Consider the following 15668-nt stretch of genomic DNA (forward strand, 5'->3'; position numbering starts at 1 on the left):
ATGAAATAAATAAAATGAAATAAAAATAAACGGTAATTAAAAAGGTCTTTTGAACGTATTGATGTAGTTACAGTCGCCAACCAATAGGTGACGGTGGCGCTCTGGGGTTTGGATTTACGTGTGGCGAAGAGGTCAAGCGTCACTTCCTACCCTGGAGCGACATGGCGGCTGTGATGAGGTTCATAAACAGAGGAACTGTCAGCTCCAGAATGGGTCTCCAGTGCCTGTCATATAGTCATTCTGCCGTATCTACGAAATCTGTAGGTTACTATTTTCTTGAACATTTATGGATTTTCGGTGGGTTACATTGTAGACTTTTGCTTGTCAGCTATCGTCGTCCCGGGTTATCGTTGGTTGAAGTAGCATTAGATGACTTACTACCTGTTGATGAATTAGGCAACGCTATTACCATACTCGTCTGCGCGCGTGTGTGTGTGTATGGGGCGTGTTGTGTGTACCAAATGCTTGTGAGCTGTTGTCATCTAAGGGTATCAGTGGATTAGTTAACATTAGCTACTACCTAAAGCAGCACTATTACCTTACCCTGTGTGTGCGTGTATGTACGTGCGTGCGTGCGTGTGTGTCAAGTCAATCTTATTTGTATAGCCCAATATCGGAAATTACAAATTTGCCTCAAGGGGCTTTACAGCAAAACAACATCCTGTCCTTAGACCCTCGCATCGGATAAGGAACAATTCCCTAAAAAAAAAAAAAAACCCTTTAGCAGGGAGAAAAACATAGGAAGAAACCTCAGGGACAGCAACAGAGGAGAGATCGCTCTCCCCAAGATGGACAACGTGCAATGGATGTTGTGTTTACACAATTTACACAATACAACATTGAAAGAGGATGTGGTTTTTTTTTTGTTCTTTTAGACGAGTGTAAATGAAGTCAAGTCTCTCCCAAAGAGAGTGAAGATCGTGGAGGTGGGGCCCAGGGATGGACTTCAGAATGAGAAGGTAACCGAGTGAATTTTCAAAGGAAATAGTCTAGTTTGTGAATTTCTCTAGAAAGCACTCAGTGGAGGTGGATTATCCAACATTTAATAGTTCAGTATTGATAATCATAGCTGTAAAAAGCCTTCACGAAGTTTAAGCAAGGTGTGTATTTTAAAGTGTAACTTCTTCCCCAGGTCTGAGTGTAACTCCAACCACTGCAAAATTTTGAAAAATGCTTAAAAGTAGGCAAGGGGCTGAGAGGGGGGTGGGTAGAGGCTGAAGATAAATGTAATGATGATGATGATGAAGAGGGGGCAGGTGGGAGGCCATGGATGTATGAGGCACAAGCATGGGCAGGAGTAGTGAGACGGGCTGCGGCTTTCCGGTGGCAGAGAGGAGGGTGACAGGGCGACTGCTCACTGAGCTCTGGGACAAGCCCAGCCCAACCAAGCCAGTTGTCTGATCGTGCTTTTACAGCCGTCAAAAGCACAAGTCCGAACCAAAATTGAAAATTATGAAATAATATAACTATAACTAACTGTAAATTGAGAGAAATTCAAAAGGTTGGTAGAAAATGTAATAAGGCGCAACGTGAAGGTGTTTAGCGAGTAAACACCTGTGAGTGATGATTCTCGATCAGTATATATTTGAAAATGAGCACTGTTTTTCAGACTCGCGCTCAAGGACGTGGGCCGAAGGCTGTTGATGTTTCCTTTATTTTGATATATTGCTGCTTCACTTTTTAGACCATTGTCCCGGCTGAGACAAAAATTCATTTGATTGACATGTTGTCAGAATCGGGGCTGTCAGTAATTGAAGCCACCAGCTTTGTCTCTCCAAAATGGGTTCCACAGGTGAGTTTGCAGAGGCGTTACATATCTACCATATTCATAACAATAAATGGAGATTGCAGTAACAACAGTATAATTTCTTTCTCTTGTACTAATTTGATTTTGTTGTCTGCCTTTAATATCAGATGGCAGACCAGGTAGAAGTGATGAAGGGGATCCATAGGAAGCCTGGTGTGTCCTACCCAGTCCTGACACCTAACCTCAAGGGCTTCCAGGCTGCAGTGAGCATCAATTATTACTCTAATACAATTATAAATCAAGTAGAGCCATTATATGATTTATATATCAACATAGGTGTTAAATCTTGTGTCTATGCTGAGAACTTGCAATTTAATAGATCAGCATTTTTCAGCAAATCATGTGCTTTCTGATGAACAAATGTATGCCATGACACTGAATCTAAATGCAAAAGAAATTAATTTTGAGTAAAATATTTGTTTTTTTGAATTAATATCAGTCAGATCATAGTTCATCCCTTAAATGTTCCCTTGGTTTACATATATGCCCAAACATCTCAGTGGTGTAATGAATACTGTGTCTAGTATATGACACTTAAGGTAATCAAATAGGCCTTGGATTTTTGTGCTCCAGCATTGCAGTAATTGAGAACAATTGTATCAGAGGTTGCAAGTTAATAAAGATGAGATGTCTTCTCCTTTGCTTTAATATTGTGCAGGTGATGTCAGGTGCTTCAGAGGTAGCCATTTTTGGTGCAGCATCTGAGCGGTTCAGCAAGAGGAACATCAACTGCTCGGTGGATGAGAGTCTGCAGCGCTTTGAGGAGGTCGTGAGGGCAGCTAAAGAGGCTAGTGTGCCAGTCAGAGGGTAGGATTGATGGCTTATCACTTACTGTCGGAGAGTTTATGTAATGTACAAAATATCTGATTCAAGGTGATTGATACTGAAATTACTCTTATCATTGCTTGTCCATACAGCTATATCTCGTGTGTGCTGGGATGCCCGTATGAAGGCAAAGTGGCACCTGAAAAAGTTGCACATGTAAGTTCTTCTAATGTGGTTACCCCTTCCCGAGGAGTAGTTTTTGGTGTGTGTTTGTTTTTCAACCACAGCTTTACGGAAAACCAGCAGCAAATCACATGAAATGCTCATGAAAGGTGGACAATGGCCCCTAGGTGACCTGATTTAAGTTTTGAAGGTTATTGGGTCAAGTTCATGGTCGCAGTAATAAAAAAATAAGGTCAAGATTGTTTTGCGACCATTACTTTTTCGAAAATAATTTGATTTACTTCAGAGTGACATGTAAAATCTTTTACTTTCTTTTTCAAATATACAGTGGATATGAAAAGTCTACACACCCCTGTTAAAATGGCAGGCTTTTGTGATGTAAAAAAAATGAAATCAAGATAAATCATGTCAGAACTTTTCCCACCTTTAATGTTAAATTGCAACCTATAAAAGTAAATTGAAAAACAATCAGAAACATTTTAGGGGGAAAAAAGGGAAAATACAAAACTTAAAATAACCTGGTTGCATAAGTCTGCACAATAGTGATGCATGGGTCAAGTTTTTTTTTTTTTTTTTTTAATACACAGAGGCAATGTATAGAAGCAGATTTTTATTTTTATTTTTTTTTAAGTCCAAGTGCAGTGTTGTTCGAGAAAGAGCTGGGTCTTTTCTTAACGATTGAGGAGGACTCTGCCAATTGAACAGAGTTTGGTAACTCGTTCCGCCACTGTGGAGCTACAGAAGAGTCTACCTAACGACTTGGGGCCCTGTTGTGGTGGTAGTACCAGGTGCCTTTCATTGGCAGAGTGTAGAGACCGGGAGGGAGCGTAGACCTGAAGGAGGGCGTTCAAGTAGGCGGAAGCTGTTTTAGTTGCTGTTTTGTAAGCAAGTGTCCGGGTTTTGACTTTGATGCAGACAGCAACTGCGATGCGAGCCAGTGGAGGGATATGAACAGTGGGGTGACATGTGCTCTTTTGGGCCGGTTGAAGACTAGACATGCTGCTGCGTTCTAGATCACCTGCAGGGGTTTGAACATACATGCGGGGAGGCCTGCCAGTAAGGGGTTGCAGTAGGCAATGCACAATATTAGGAGAGCCTATACCAGGAGTTGTGCCAGGAGTTGTGCTGCATGCTCAGACATGCCTTTAGAAGAGTTACAAGTGGCGAGTGTTGAAGCTGAACCTCCCAAGAATGTTGTCCTTCCACTCATTTGTGCATTTTTGTGTTCAGTCTCTCTCAAACGCAAGCTGAACCAACTGGGCCTTTCTTTTGTTTCCGTTTTTTTTCTGATTTTTTTTCCCCTTTTCTCCCAATTTAGTGGCCAATCGATCCCTATTTTAGTTCAGACACCCACTCTTGTACTGTATGCATTCTCTAACTGCATCTCTCCGGCTGGCAGTCTCGAAGGAGACTCCTCCTCACTTCCGTGACAAGGTGAATCCAGGCCGAACCACTGCTTTTACCGACACACACAGAGACGCATTCATGTTACAAACACAAGCCGACTCCACCCCCCTCCTGAAGACAGCGTTGCCAGTTTTTGCTGCTTCATCGAATCCGGCCATAGTCGGATCTGACAAGACCGAGGCGTGAACCCCGGTCCCCAGTGGGCAACTGCATTGACACAAAGCTGATGCTTAGACCGCTACACCACCCTTGGGCCTTTCTGTTGTGGAGCAATGTGCATCTGTGGTCTGAAAATAAGTTTCTCAGAGTGGAGAATGAATTCTCGCACATTGCTGTGGAGGCACCAAATGTTAAGGCATGCTTGAAGGCAGTCAGTACACTGGGCATTGCGATCAGATGTGTGTGGTACTTTGTTAGGATGTGCTGTATAGTCAAATCACCCTTGATTGGCTGTGATTGTTTTTTCGAGCTGAAAAACTGTTTAGCAGCTTTGTACGCTGTCTCAGTTATAGGCGATCGTGACCAGTCCATAACGTGGAAGTTCCACAGCTAGCGCTTATGCTAGCAGGTGCATCATGGCTGCTCACAGAAGGTGGCTCTTGCTCTTCAGAGGTGGCGGTGCTGGGCGCATTTGCTCCCTCTTCAGTTGGTGGAGCTGGAGGAAGCCTTGAAGAACCAGCACCGTGTCGCCATTTTCTTATATCCATTTTTCTCTGAAGAGCAGTCTGATAGTTGCTTGCTCTCACTGAAACATATTAGCGCCAAGCGCCGTTTGGCTTGCTTACTGCATGTTACATGCTTATATTGACATAATGACAATAAATCAAACCAGTAGGTCATAAGTCAAGCACCGGACCAATGAGCATACGACTTTCCCAAATGTGACCTTATGCAAATATGACCAACAAGGTGTTTTTTTTTCTTAGTTTTGTTTTTATTTCATTTCATTTGGCGAAAAGGTTTTCACTTTTAATATGATAAATATAAATGATTTAATAAAACACAATTTAGCATCAAAGGCTTGGCCTGAGGGTGGGGAGTGGGGGGGGGGGCACAATAACTCATTTTGGGGGCATGGCCTGCGAATGTCCCCCCTCATGATGCTGACATTGTAAGTAACCTGTCATTAAAGACATGAACGCTCTCTCTCTCTCTCCCTCTCTCACACACACACACAAGCCTCACAACACACATAGTAATAATAATAATACATTTTATTTGTATAGCACCTTTCATTGTCAGAGACAATCTCAAAGTGCTTGACAGTGCAATAAACAATAAAAACAGACAACCTTAAGATAAGCCTTGGGGAAAAAGCTTGTACTCATAGGTGAAACCGCAACATTATAAAACATGCACTGACCAAAACACAGTCTCAAATTGATGAGAAAGCTGCTTGCATGTATGTGTATGTGTGTTTGAGAAAGAGTGACAGAGAAAGGGGAAGTGAAAGTTAACTAGTAATGCACAACCTAGCCTACTGCATGCAATGTTTCTGTAAGTTATTTATAACTTACTCTGAGTGCCGCTTTGTCACTTTTTGACCCACCTGCCCAAACCCGTGATATATCTAGGAAGCTTACCCAAACCCACCCGACCCGCGGGTTGTGGGTCGACCCGTGCATCACAACTGCACAACCTTTTATAATTGGGGATGTGGCTATGTTCAGAATTAACCAATCACATTCAAACTCATATTAAATAGTTGTTAGTATACACCTGCTGTCAAAGTGACTGTGATTAACCCCAAATAAAGTTCAGCTGTTCCTGTAGGACTTTCCTGACATCTTCTTGGTTGCATCCAACTGCAAAAGCGTCTCATTGTTGAAAGGTATCAGAAGAGGGGTACCAAAGAATTTCCAAGACATTAGCTATACCATGGAACACAGTGAAGACAATCATAAACAAGTGGAGAAAATATGGCACAACAGTGACATTATGAACAACAGGATGTTCCCTCCAAAATTCATGAGAGGATGAGGAGAAAACTGGTCAGAGAGGCTGCCAAAGGCCGATGGCATTTTAAAGGAGCTGCAGGAATTTCTGGCAAGTACTGGTTGCCCCCTACATGTGACAACAATCTCCTGTATTCTCCATATGTCTAGGCTATGGGGGTAGGGTGGCAAGACAGAAGCCTTTTCACATGAACAATATATCCAAGCCTGGCTAAATCTTGCAAAAAGATACATTCAGTCTCCCAAAACGTGTGGAAAAATGTGTTTTGGTCTGATGAGACCAAGGTTGAACTTTTTGGCCCTAATTCCAAAAGGTGCGTTTGGTGTAAAAACAACACAGCACACCAGCAAAAAAACACCATACCCACGGTGAAGCATGGTGGTGACAGCATTACCTCCCTGCGTCTGATAGAAAGCTGAAGATTAAGAGGAATTTCGCCGTTCAGCATGACAAAAGCCCGAAGCATGCATACAAATCAAAAAAGGAATGGCTTCATCAACAGAAGGTCAACGTTTTTGAATGGCCCAGCCAGAGCCAAGACCTGAATCAAACGAAAATCTGTGAGGTGACCTGAAGAGGACTGTGCACAGGAGATGCCCTCACAATTTAACGGATCTAGAAAGTTTTTGCAAGGAAGAGAAGGAAAGTATTACCAAGTCAAGATGTGCCAAGCTGATAGGTTCTTACCCAAAAAGATGGAGTCTTCTACTTTCGGCTGCTCCTATTAGGGGTCGTCACAGCAGATCATCCATTTCCATCTCTTCCTGCCCTCTGTATCTTCCTTTGTCATGCCAGCCACCCGCATGCACGTCTCAAAGCAAACATCGCATCTGTGGTGCTCTTTCATGGCATGAAACCATGCTGCTGCTCGCTGATCATCACCTCTCCTCTTAACCTAGCTTCTATTACTCTTTCCCATATCTTCATGCTGTGGCTGATCAACTTCATATCTCTGTAGTTACTACAGCTCTGCACATCACCCTTATTTATGAAAATCGGTACCGGTATACTTCTTCTCCACTCCTCCGGCATCCTCTCACTTTCCAAGATTGTGTTAAACAAGCTAGTTAAAAACTGCACTGCCATCTCTCCTAAACATCTTCATGCCTCGACTGAGTGCTGTAATAAAATCAAAACACGATTCAGCAAAGTATTAGTTTAGGGGTGTGCATACTTATGCAAACAGGTTTTTTTTTTCCCTAAAAGGTTTCAGCTTGTTTTTCACTTTGTAGGTTGCAATTTCACATTCAATGTGGAAAAAGTTCTCACATGATTTATCTTGGTTTCTTTTTTCTTTTCTTTTTTTACACCACGAAAACCTGCCATTTTAACAGGGGTGTGTAGACTTTTTATACCCTATCCATTGCTATGGTGAGAAGTGCACCGTTTTCAATAAAGGTACTGGTCAGAGTTCAGGGGGTTAAGGGTCACGATTTGTTGCGCCTAGCACCACTTATTAAGGATTGCATTTATACTGATAGACAGCTTTGGCTAGTTCTTGGGAAAGTAGCACATAACATAGATCATTGTAAGCTCTGTCTTTCTGCCAAAACATGCAAATATTTATAAGTCAAGTAACCGCTTTAAGGATTATCTTTGTGCTTCCTCTACAGGTAGCTAAGCGTTTGTACGCCATGGGCTGCTATGAAATCTCCCTGGGCGACACCATAGGAGTGGGGACTCCAGGTGGCATGGCCGAGATGCTGGAGGCAGTCAGCAGGGAAGTTCCAGTCAACGCTCTCGCTGTCCATTGCCATGATACATACGGCCAGGCCCTGGCCAACATCCTCATAGCCTTACAGGTCAGCCTGGTGCCTCTGAAAAGCTCCATACCATTTCAAAAAGTTGTTTGATTGCCACCTAAAAATATCTTTCACAGATATGTGGTATAATGCATCAAACCCATCTGTTATCTTTGCAATATTGGTTTTGGGTAAGTTCCTGCTATTTCACTTTTTTTCCGATTGTCATTTATTTGGGCTACACTTTAAAGCAATGTTAAGCAGCTGACAGCTGACTGGAAAGAAGTCAAGTCAGTTTTATTTGTATAGCCCAATATCACAAATTACAAATTTGCCTCAAGGGGCTTTACAGCAACACAACATCCTGTCCTTAGACCCTCGCATCGAATAAGAAACAACTCCCTAAAAAAAAAAACTTTAACCGGGAGAAAAAATAGGAAGAAACCTCAGGGAGAGCAACAGAGGAGGGATCTCTCTCCCAAGGCGGACAACGTGCAATGGATGTTGTGTGTACAGAATAAAACAATTTACAGAATACAACATTGAAAGAGGATAACAGAAGTATAATGGAATTATAACATTTATGAAGAATATGATGAAGAGGCTGCCAAGCAGTGTCCAGATGCCACCGTAACAGCCCAGGACCTGAGCCACGCCACCACCATCCCCATGTAGACCTGACAGGAGGACAGACTACACATACACACAGGGGAACTCACATCACGCCATTCACATACACGGGAGAAGAGACAAGAAGAGACATTCAGAGAGAGAAAGACATATGAGAGAGAACAGTTGCAATAATCTATATTCTATAATCTCATCAGCAGGATGGAGCTTGGTGAATTCACTTAGACAAAAACTGACCTGCCATGCAGTACAGGTCTTGAAGTACTCAAAGGCAACTAATTGTAGGTTAAGGCAAAAAGATGAGTTTTAATTTTGGATTTCAAGGAAGCCATTTTGAAAATGTGCTGTCTGTGTTTTTCGTAAGTACTTTCTAAAAATTAGAATACTGATCATTTCTACATGGCATGGCCCTCACTTTTTGTGAGCCAACCAGCCACTATAAAGCCTTGGTAGGTTGTCATACAGCTGTTAACAGCAACCAGAAAAAATATGATGACGCCAACAGTAGAAAAGTTGGTAAGAACTGTTTGCAATATCCCAGATACTCTGATTTTAAAGAGCTAGTATGGGAGTACATCCGCTTTGTTGTTGGCAACTTCCGGTGTTTTTCAGTTGTACCTACATATTGTTTGCCTACAGTGGCAACTGCTGCTGTTTAGTTATTATTGAAGTCAGATCTGAGCCACCCAATGTGTTTCCCCACTTTCACCCACTATTTGTTACTCGTCCAACATCTGGCTGCAGCAGCACCTAGTCCACAAATAACGGAATAGACTGAATCTTGATATTCATTTAAGGAGAGGTCCCTTTGGTTTTGCAGATGGGGATCAGTGTTGTAGACTCTTCAGTTGCTGGATTGGGAGGCTGCCCGTATGCTCAGGGGGCTTCTGGGAATGTTGCTACAGAGGATGTGGTCTACATGCTGCATGGACTTGGCATTCACACGGTAAGAACCTCCCGTCAGGGTTTTTCTGTTTTGTTTTTCACATGGTCTCGATTATTGGGCTGGTATTTTCTTTATGTTTTGATCAATAAACAATGTGTGTCTCTCTCAAGATGCTAGACTCCACCACAGCTCCCTTTGACCTCTGCCATCTCTCTTTTTTCTGCATCTCCTCCCCTTCAGGGTGTGGATCTTTCTAAGCTTATGGATGCCGGAGCTTTCATCTGTCGTTCCCTGAATAGAAAGACCAACTCCAAAGTGGCTCAGGCCACGTGCAAACTCTAAGCCAAACCCAGACATGAGACTGATGTTAAGTTGGAGCTGGCTGCACAATTTATGTTATTCTTTCCTTTACAGTTCTTTTTCATTTATGATCTACTCGCACAAGAATCTCACTTAAATGTGTACACACTGACCACCCATTACAGCAAAGGTTTAATATTATAGGCATGCTACAAGCATTAGGAAATTGTTACTGGAAAAGGTGCCTTATGTACTTTGTTTATTCAATTCATGCCTGTCACACCCTGTGCCTTGACGTGCATACCAGAGTCCATATTGTTTTTGCCCGTTGGTTTCTGAGTATTTGATCAACAAAGGTGTGCTTTTTGGATTTAGCAGCAGCGTTAATGAAGTGAAATATGATTAATTCATGTTGTGTTTTTCTTGTTTGACAGATCAGCTAGAACACGGGTTCTCAACCTGGGGGTCGGGACCCCCAGCGGGGTTGCCAGATAATTTCTGGGGGTCGTCAGATGGTTGTGGAGGGGGGGAAAACACATTCTAGACTGGGGAATTGTTTTTACATGATGTCGCCTGTACCAGTGATATAATTTGCCATAGGATAGATTTTATTGAGCGTTTTTGTGAAAGTCAAAGTGTATGTGCACATGAAGTGCCATTATTTCACTAAATCTAAAAGGCGAATTAAAGCCAAAACGGAATTAATAGTTGTTCTGTCTGTGGGCAAAGCTGTGTGTGTTTGGTAGCCTTCATGTGTTATATTACAGTAATCCCTGAACAGTCTCAGGCAGACAGTCTATGAGTGATCAGTGTGTTTTCATCGGGGTGTTGTGTGAGATAAATGCCCCAGTGCTATGGGGGGGGGGGGGGCACAAACACCAACCAGACTATTCTGTGGGGTCACGACTTGAAAAGGTTGAGAACCACTGACCTAGAAAACGTTCATAGTTACCTTTTTTCTTTTTTTCTTTTGAATTCTTACATGACCAGCCAGTAACAATGGACAAAGGGTGGATAATGTACAAAAAAAAGCCAGCGGAGAAATCTCTTCCTGTTTCATCATTTTCTGTATGCAATGATCATATCTGTTGTCTCTGAGTTGGGAGCATCATAGATACCTTTCGATGACGGTTGTCCTTATGAACTGATGCAATTTGTTGGCTTGTGAAAGAATTAGACGTGTTGTATTCTGATGACTTTTGAAATGATGAGGTTTTTTTTCCCCCAACTCTTACGTTGGATTTCTGTGTGTTTTTATAAATGTGTAAATATTTATTTTGAAACACTGATGTCGTGATTCAAAAATGTACATATTGGACTGGTGAATCTTTAGTTTTAAAAAAAATAAAGTAACTATTTAATAGTGTCTCCTTTCTTAACATCAGTGCAGGTTCTGAAACATTGGGTTAGTAGTAGCTGAATGGCTGCTCTCCTCTACATTTAAACACACAATACTCATTGGACGGTGAGCTTAAAAAAACATCCAATCATGTATCTAAAATATATATGTTGTGGGCCCAGGCACCATGGCCCTGCCTGGAGCCACACCCAAAGAGGAAACACCGTCTGACACAAGAAGCGGAAGCTGGGCAGGCTAAGCTTTTTTTCTTTTTCTTCTTCTTTTTTTTTTTACTTATTGAAACGTTTAAATTCTACATACAATAAACACAAACAAAAGAGGGAAATAAAAGTAAAGAACATGAAAGTTAATTAAATACATAAATGAAAGGGAAGGGAGTCCTATGGGTTTTCTGCAACTTCTATCAAGTCAGAGAATCAGGAACACTTTATTTGTCATTTCAAATGACCCCTCCTCTGAACCCCCTCCTCTTCGTTCCCAGGTGCACATTTGGGGTGAAGGACAAGACTCGCCGCCTGTTCCAGGCCCTGCTGAGGCCCAAGGAGAGAGATTTCTACTCCAACCCTCTGTATGAGCCCACTGAGCTGGCAATCTGGCCCTGTGTCCCTCCGCAGTCCCTGCAGCTCTGGAGAGGTGAGCTCCAGAAGATCTAAACCTGCTCTTACCCTTTAAGATTACTTTTTGTTTAGATGCAAAGCACCTTATGACCCTGGCTTCTAACACACTCACTAACAAACTGGCATCGAGTCTCGTGATGTGCCATGGCTGTACCATCTTTGATTCGTGGTGGGAAGGGTTGCGAACCCCAGCAAAGATGTTAGGGAGTGCATCTAAAAATATATGCTGTCGTACAATGTTAAAGATTTGGCATTTCTTAAGATCAACATTATGTTCCTCACTGGTAAGAAAATTTGCAGAATATATATTTTCCTGCGATCCCAACACTATTCTCTCTTAGCCTCCCTCATTTATGTGGTTTCATTTGAGGTAGGATTTTGCAGAAACGTCACTGATGAAGATACAAGTTAAGATGTGATCTAATCAGGAACAATTTGTCATTTCTCTCATGCGCTTACGTACACAAACGAAACGAAATATCGTTTCCCACAGCAGTACAACACAGACAAAAACGCATATCCAAAAACTATAAAGAGCACACATACATCCAAACTTAAAAGAAAAAAAAAATCAGTCCAAGGGAACGATCTGGCAGCCAGGATGACTGTCGGAACTGCAGGTCTGCATGGGCTAGCAGCTAGCTTAGCCTGCCCCGCTTCCGCATTCTGTCATGCTGCCCTCGGTGCTTCCTCCTTGGGCGCAGCTCTAGGCAGAGCCGTGGTCCCTGGGCCCACAACACGCAGCAAACCAAGCTCTCCCAGCCGATCCAGCGCCAGCTCTCCCAGCCGTCATAGCAGAGAGTTCCATTGCATTCTTCTTCTCCATTTATCTCAGTGATGAGAAATAATGACAGATTCCCATGAAATATGCAGAAGTTAGGCTGCGTTTTCAGGAATCTGTTCTTATGTAAGAAGAACTTTTCAAAAATAATAATTGCCAAATCACGTGTCCCATCTTTCACAAGCATACCAAACATCACATCCTCTTTTTTATGTGTGGGGCGGCACGGTGGCGCATGGTTAGCACGGTCGCCTCACCGCAAGAAGGTCCTGGGTTCGAGGCCCGGGGTAGTCCAACCTTGGGGGTCGTCCTGTATGGAGTTTGCATGTTCTCCCCGTGTCTGCGTAAGTTTCCTCAAGGAGTGTTATGTATCACGAATGAAGACCAGAGACCAGTGTAGCGAAACCCAAAGCAAAGGGCAGACGGACACAGGGCACCGAGTAACCCTCGAAGGATATTTTAATGCAGGAAAATTAACACTGCCACAGGGATGTTGACAGGGGAATCTCAGGTGTGTAGGTGTGTGTGTGTGTGTGTGTGTGTGGGGGGGGGGGTTGTGACGATGTGCGTGCGCCTGGCTACCGAAGTCCGAATCCGTAGAGCGAGGGGTTGTCCGAGGAAGCACGGGTCCGAGATCCAGGAAGTCAAGTCCGGAGGGGTCCAGGGAAAACGTGATGATCGCTGGGGACGAGGAGGGAGGGTCTTGAGGGGAGGAAGAAAAAAAAAAGCGAGACGAAAAACAGAAACACAGGTGTTAGATACTGAGGAGCAAAACAACAGTGTGGGAATAGGCACGAGAAAGGGGGTAGGCAGGAAATCACTGGAATGGAAATCACTTAACTGACGATAATCTATACAGGGCCTCAGGCTGCCATCCTTCTTCGCCACAAAAAGCCCGCTGCAACCGGGGACGACGAGGGCCTTACGATTCCTGAGGCCAGGGACTATAATTGCGCATAGACTCCTTCTCCGGGACCGAGAGGTTATACAGCTGACCGGTGGGAAGGAGGTCTATGGCGCAATCATAGGGACGGTGAGGGGGAAGTGAAAGTGCACCGTCTTTGCTAAACATGGGAGTCAAATCGTGATAGACAGAGGGTACACCAGTGAGATCCGGGGGAGAGAGCAGGGCTGGGGCCACTGGACGGAGAGAGAGCGGAGCGAATACAGTTGGCATGACACGCAACGCTCCAACCCAATATCCACCCAGTGGACCATGAGATGTGGGGATTGTGCCTCTCCAACCACGGCCTACCTAACACTAGGGGCGCTGCAGGGACGTGCAAGACCAAAAAACGCGCAGTCTCTGCGTGATTACCCGAAAGAGTGAGCGTGAGAGAAGCTGTGCGTAATCCTACCGAGTGAACGAATGCCTAAGGCTTGGGCTGTGAGGGGGAGTGTCAAGGGGGACGAGTGGAACGCCGGCTTGCCGGGCCAGCGAGATGTCAATCAAACACTCGTCCGCCCCCGAATCCAACAGTGCGCTGATAGAAAGTGATTCCTTATCCCAGGTGAGAGTGACAGGAAACAACCGGTTGTGCTCTTTTTTTGGACTGGGGCAAGGTGGTTAAGTTCATTAGGACACCCCCCCACTAGTGAGTCTGGTCTTTTTGGGCGTGTCGGGCTGGCTCGGATGTAATGGCCCGACTTCCCACAGTAGAGGCAGAGTCGGTCACGCATCCTCTGCTCCCGCTCCTCCAGTGGAAGCCGTGACCGACCCAACTACATATAGGCTCCTCCTCCGATCTGGGTGCAGATGATGCCGGGGGTAGCATGGGGTACTGAGAGGGCAGAGAGTGGCTGCGGGACGCTGGAATAGGGGACCCGCTGGCAGTTCGGGCGGGAGTAGGTCTATGGGAGACTCCGGCGCATTGAGCACGCTCCAAACGCCGCTCCCGCAACCGTTCGTCCATCCGGAGAGCGAGATTGACGAGCTCGTTGAAGGAAGAGGGCCGGTCTCTAACAATGAGATCCTTGATGGAATCGCTGAGCACCCCCATGTACGCGCGTTAAGCGCTGTGTCGTCCCACCCACTGTTAGCCGCCAGAATCCTAACCTCCAGGGTGTAGTCTGCCACTGACCTAGCTCCCTGCTGGATAGAATGGAGGCGGACAGCTGCGTTGTTCTGATCTGTTATTCCCACCTATATGCTTATTTAGGTGTCATTGATTATAAATGATTAGGCACACCGTTATTACACAATGCCTAACGTGGCTTGCTTTATTCCACCGTATTGCAAGACTGCCCGAACAATATTCCTCGCGCTTCTCCCCACATCAACAGGTGACGTCACATACATACGGGTGCCCTTACATGCCAAACCGGTACATGACATCCCTCCTTTTCTGGGAAATAAACTTCAGGTTATTTTCAATTCAAAAATATGAACCCATATAATGACAGTATCAAAACATTCCTAACCAAAACACATACCACATATTCTGTATGCTTCCACCTTAATTAGAACCATGTATTAATTCTCCATTAACACATATTCACTTATGAACAGTCTGTAAACATATAAGACCTTTTAACATATTAATTTCACATTTGCATCATCAAACAACAATCGTCACTGAACTTGACCCAACAGTTTTTTTTCATTTCTCCAGTCTATGTCATGTCATAATCTGCCAGCCTCGATGGCAAGCGTCTCTCTCTTGGAGGCCTGTCTGCCCCCGGCCGGGGTGTCATTGCTGGTGTTGCTCCGCTCTGCGTTTTGAGCACCCAGTGTCTCTCTGTTTGATGTGCAGTCCCCGGCATCCTGTGATGCTTCTGCTCCAGCAGGTGTCTCCTGAGTACTGGTGTATCGCTTCACGAATGTTGTGTTCCGTGTGTATCTGGCTCCGGTTGGAGATTCGACGACAACTTGGTTTCCTGATTTGCTCACCACTTTGTGTGGCGTTGTGTTGAATAGTGCTGTCAGTTTATCAGTCTTTTCTTGTCTCACCAGGACCGTGTCACCGACATTGACATCCGAGTACCTGGTGTGACGCCGTTCGTCTGCATAGATCTTTGATTGTCCTTTCTGTTCTGCATCTCTGTCTCTTACCTCCAGACCAGCGTGTGCTGCTGTGATGCTTGGCAGCTTCCCCCTCATCTTTCTTTTGAAGAGCAACTCCGCGGGACTCTTCCCTGTGGTCGCGTGATCGATGCTCCGGTATACTGTCACATACTTTCTGAGTTCTCGCTTCCAATTGAGTCCATCTGAAACAGCGATGCGAATCCTCTTCA

General features: G+C 44.3%; 1 protein-coding gene across 1 annotated transcript; it reads left to right on the top strand.

Moving 5' to 3' along the window:
* The first annotated feature begins 161 nt into the window (after positions 1–161).
* hmgcl (3-hydroxy-3-methylglutaryl-CoA lyase) lies at positions 162–11030 on the top strand. The gene is made up of 9 exons (XM_056296025.1): positions 162–260; positions 876–959; positions 1685–1792; positions 1915–2010; positions 2466–2614; positions 2725–2788; positions 7732–7920; positions 9311–9436; positions 9617–11030. The coding sequence occupies exons 1-9, from the start codon at positions 162–164 to the stop codon at positions 9716–9718; spliced, it is 1017 nt and encodes a 338-aa protein (XP_056152000.1). The 3' UTR covers positions 9719–11030.
* Positions 11031–15668: the final 4638 nt, after the last annotated feature.

The sequence above is a fragment of the Lampris incognitus genome, chromosome 16 (assembly GCF_029633865.1).
Source record: "Lampris incognitus isolate fLamInc1 chromosome 16, fLamInc1.hap2, whole genome shotgun sequence".
In the NCBI taxonomy this organism is placed as follows: Eukaryota; Metazoa; Chordata; class Actinopteri; order Lampriformes; family Lampridae; genus Lampris; species Lampris incognitus.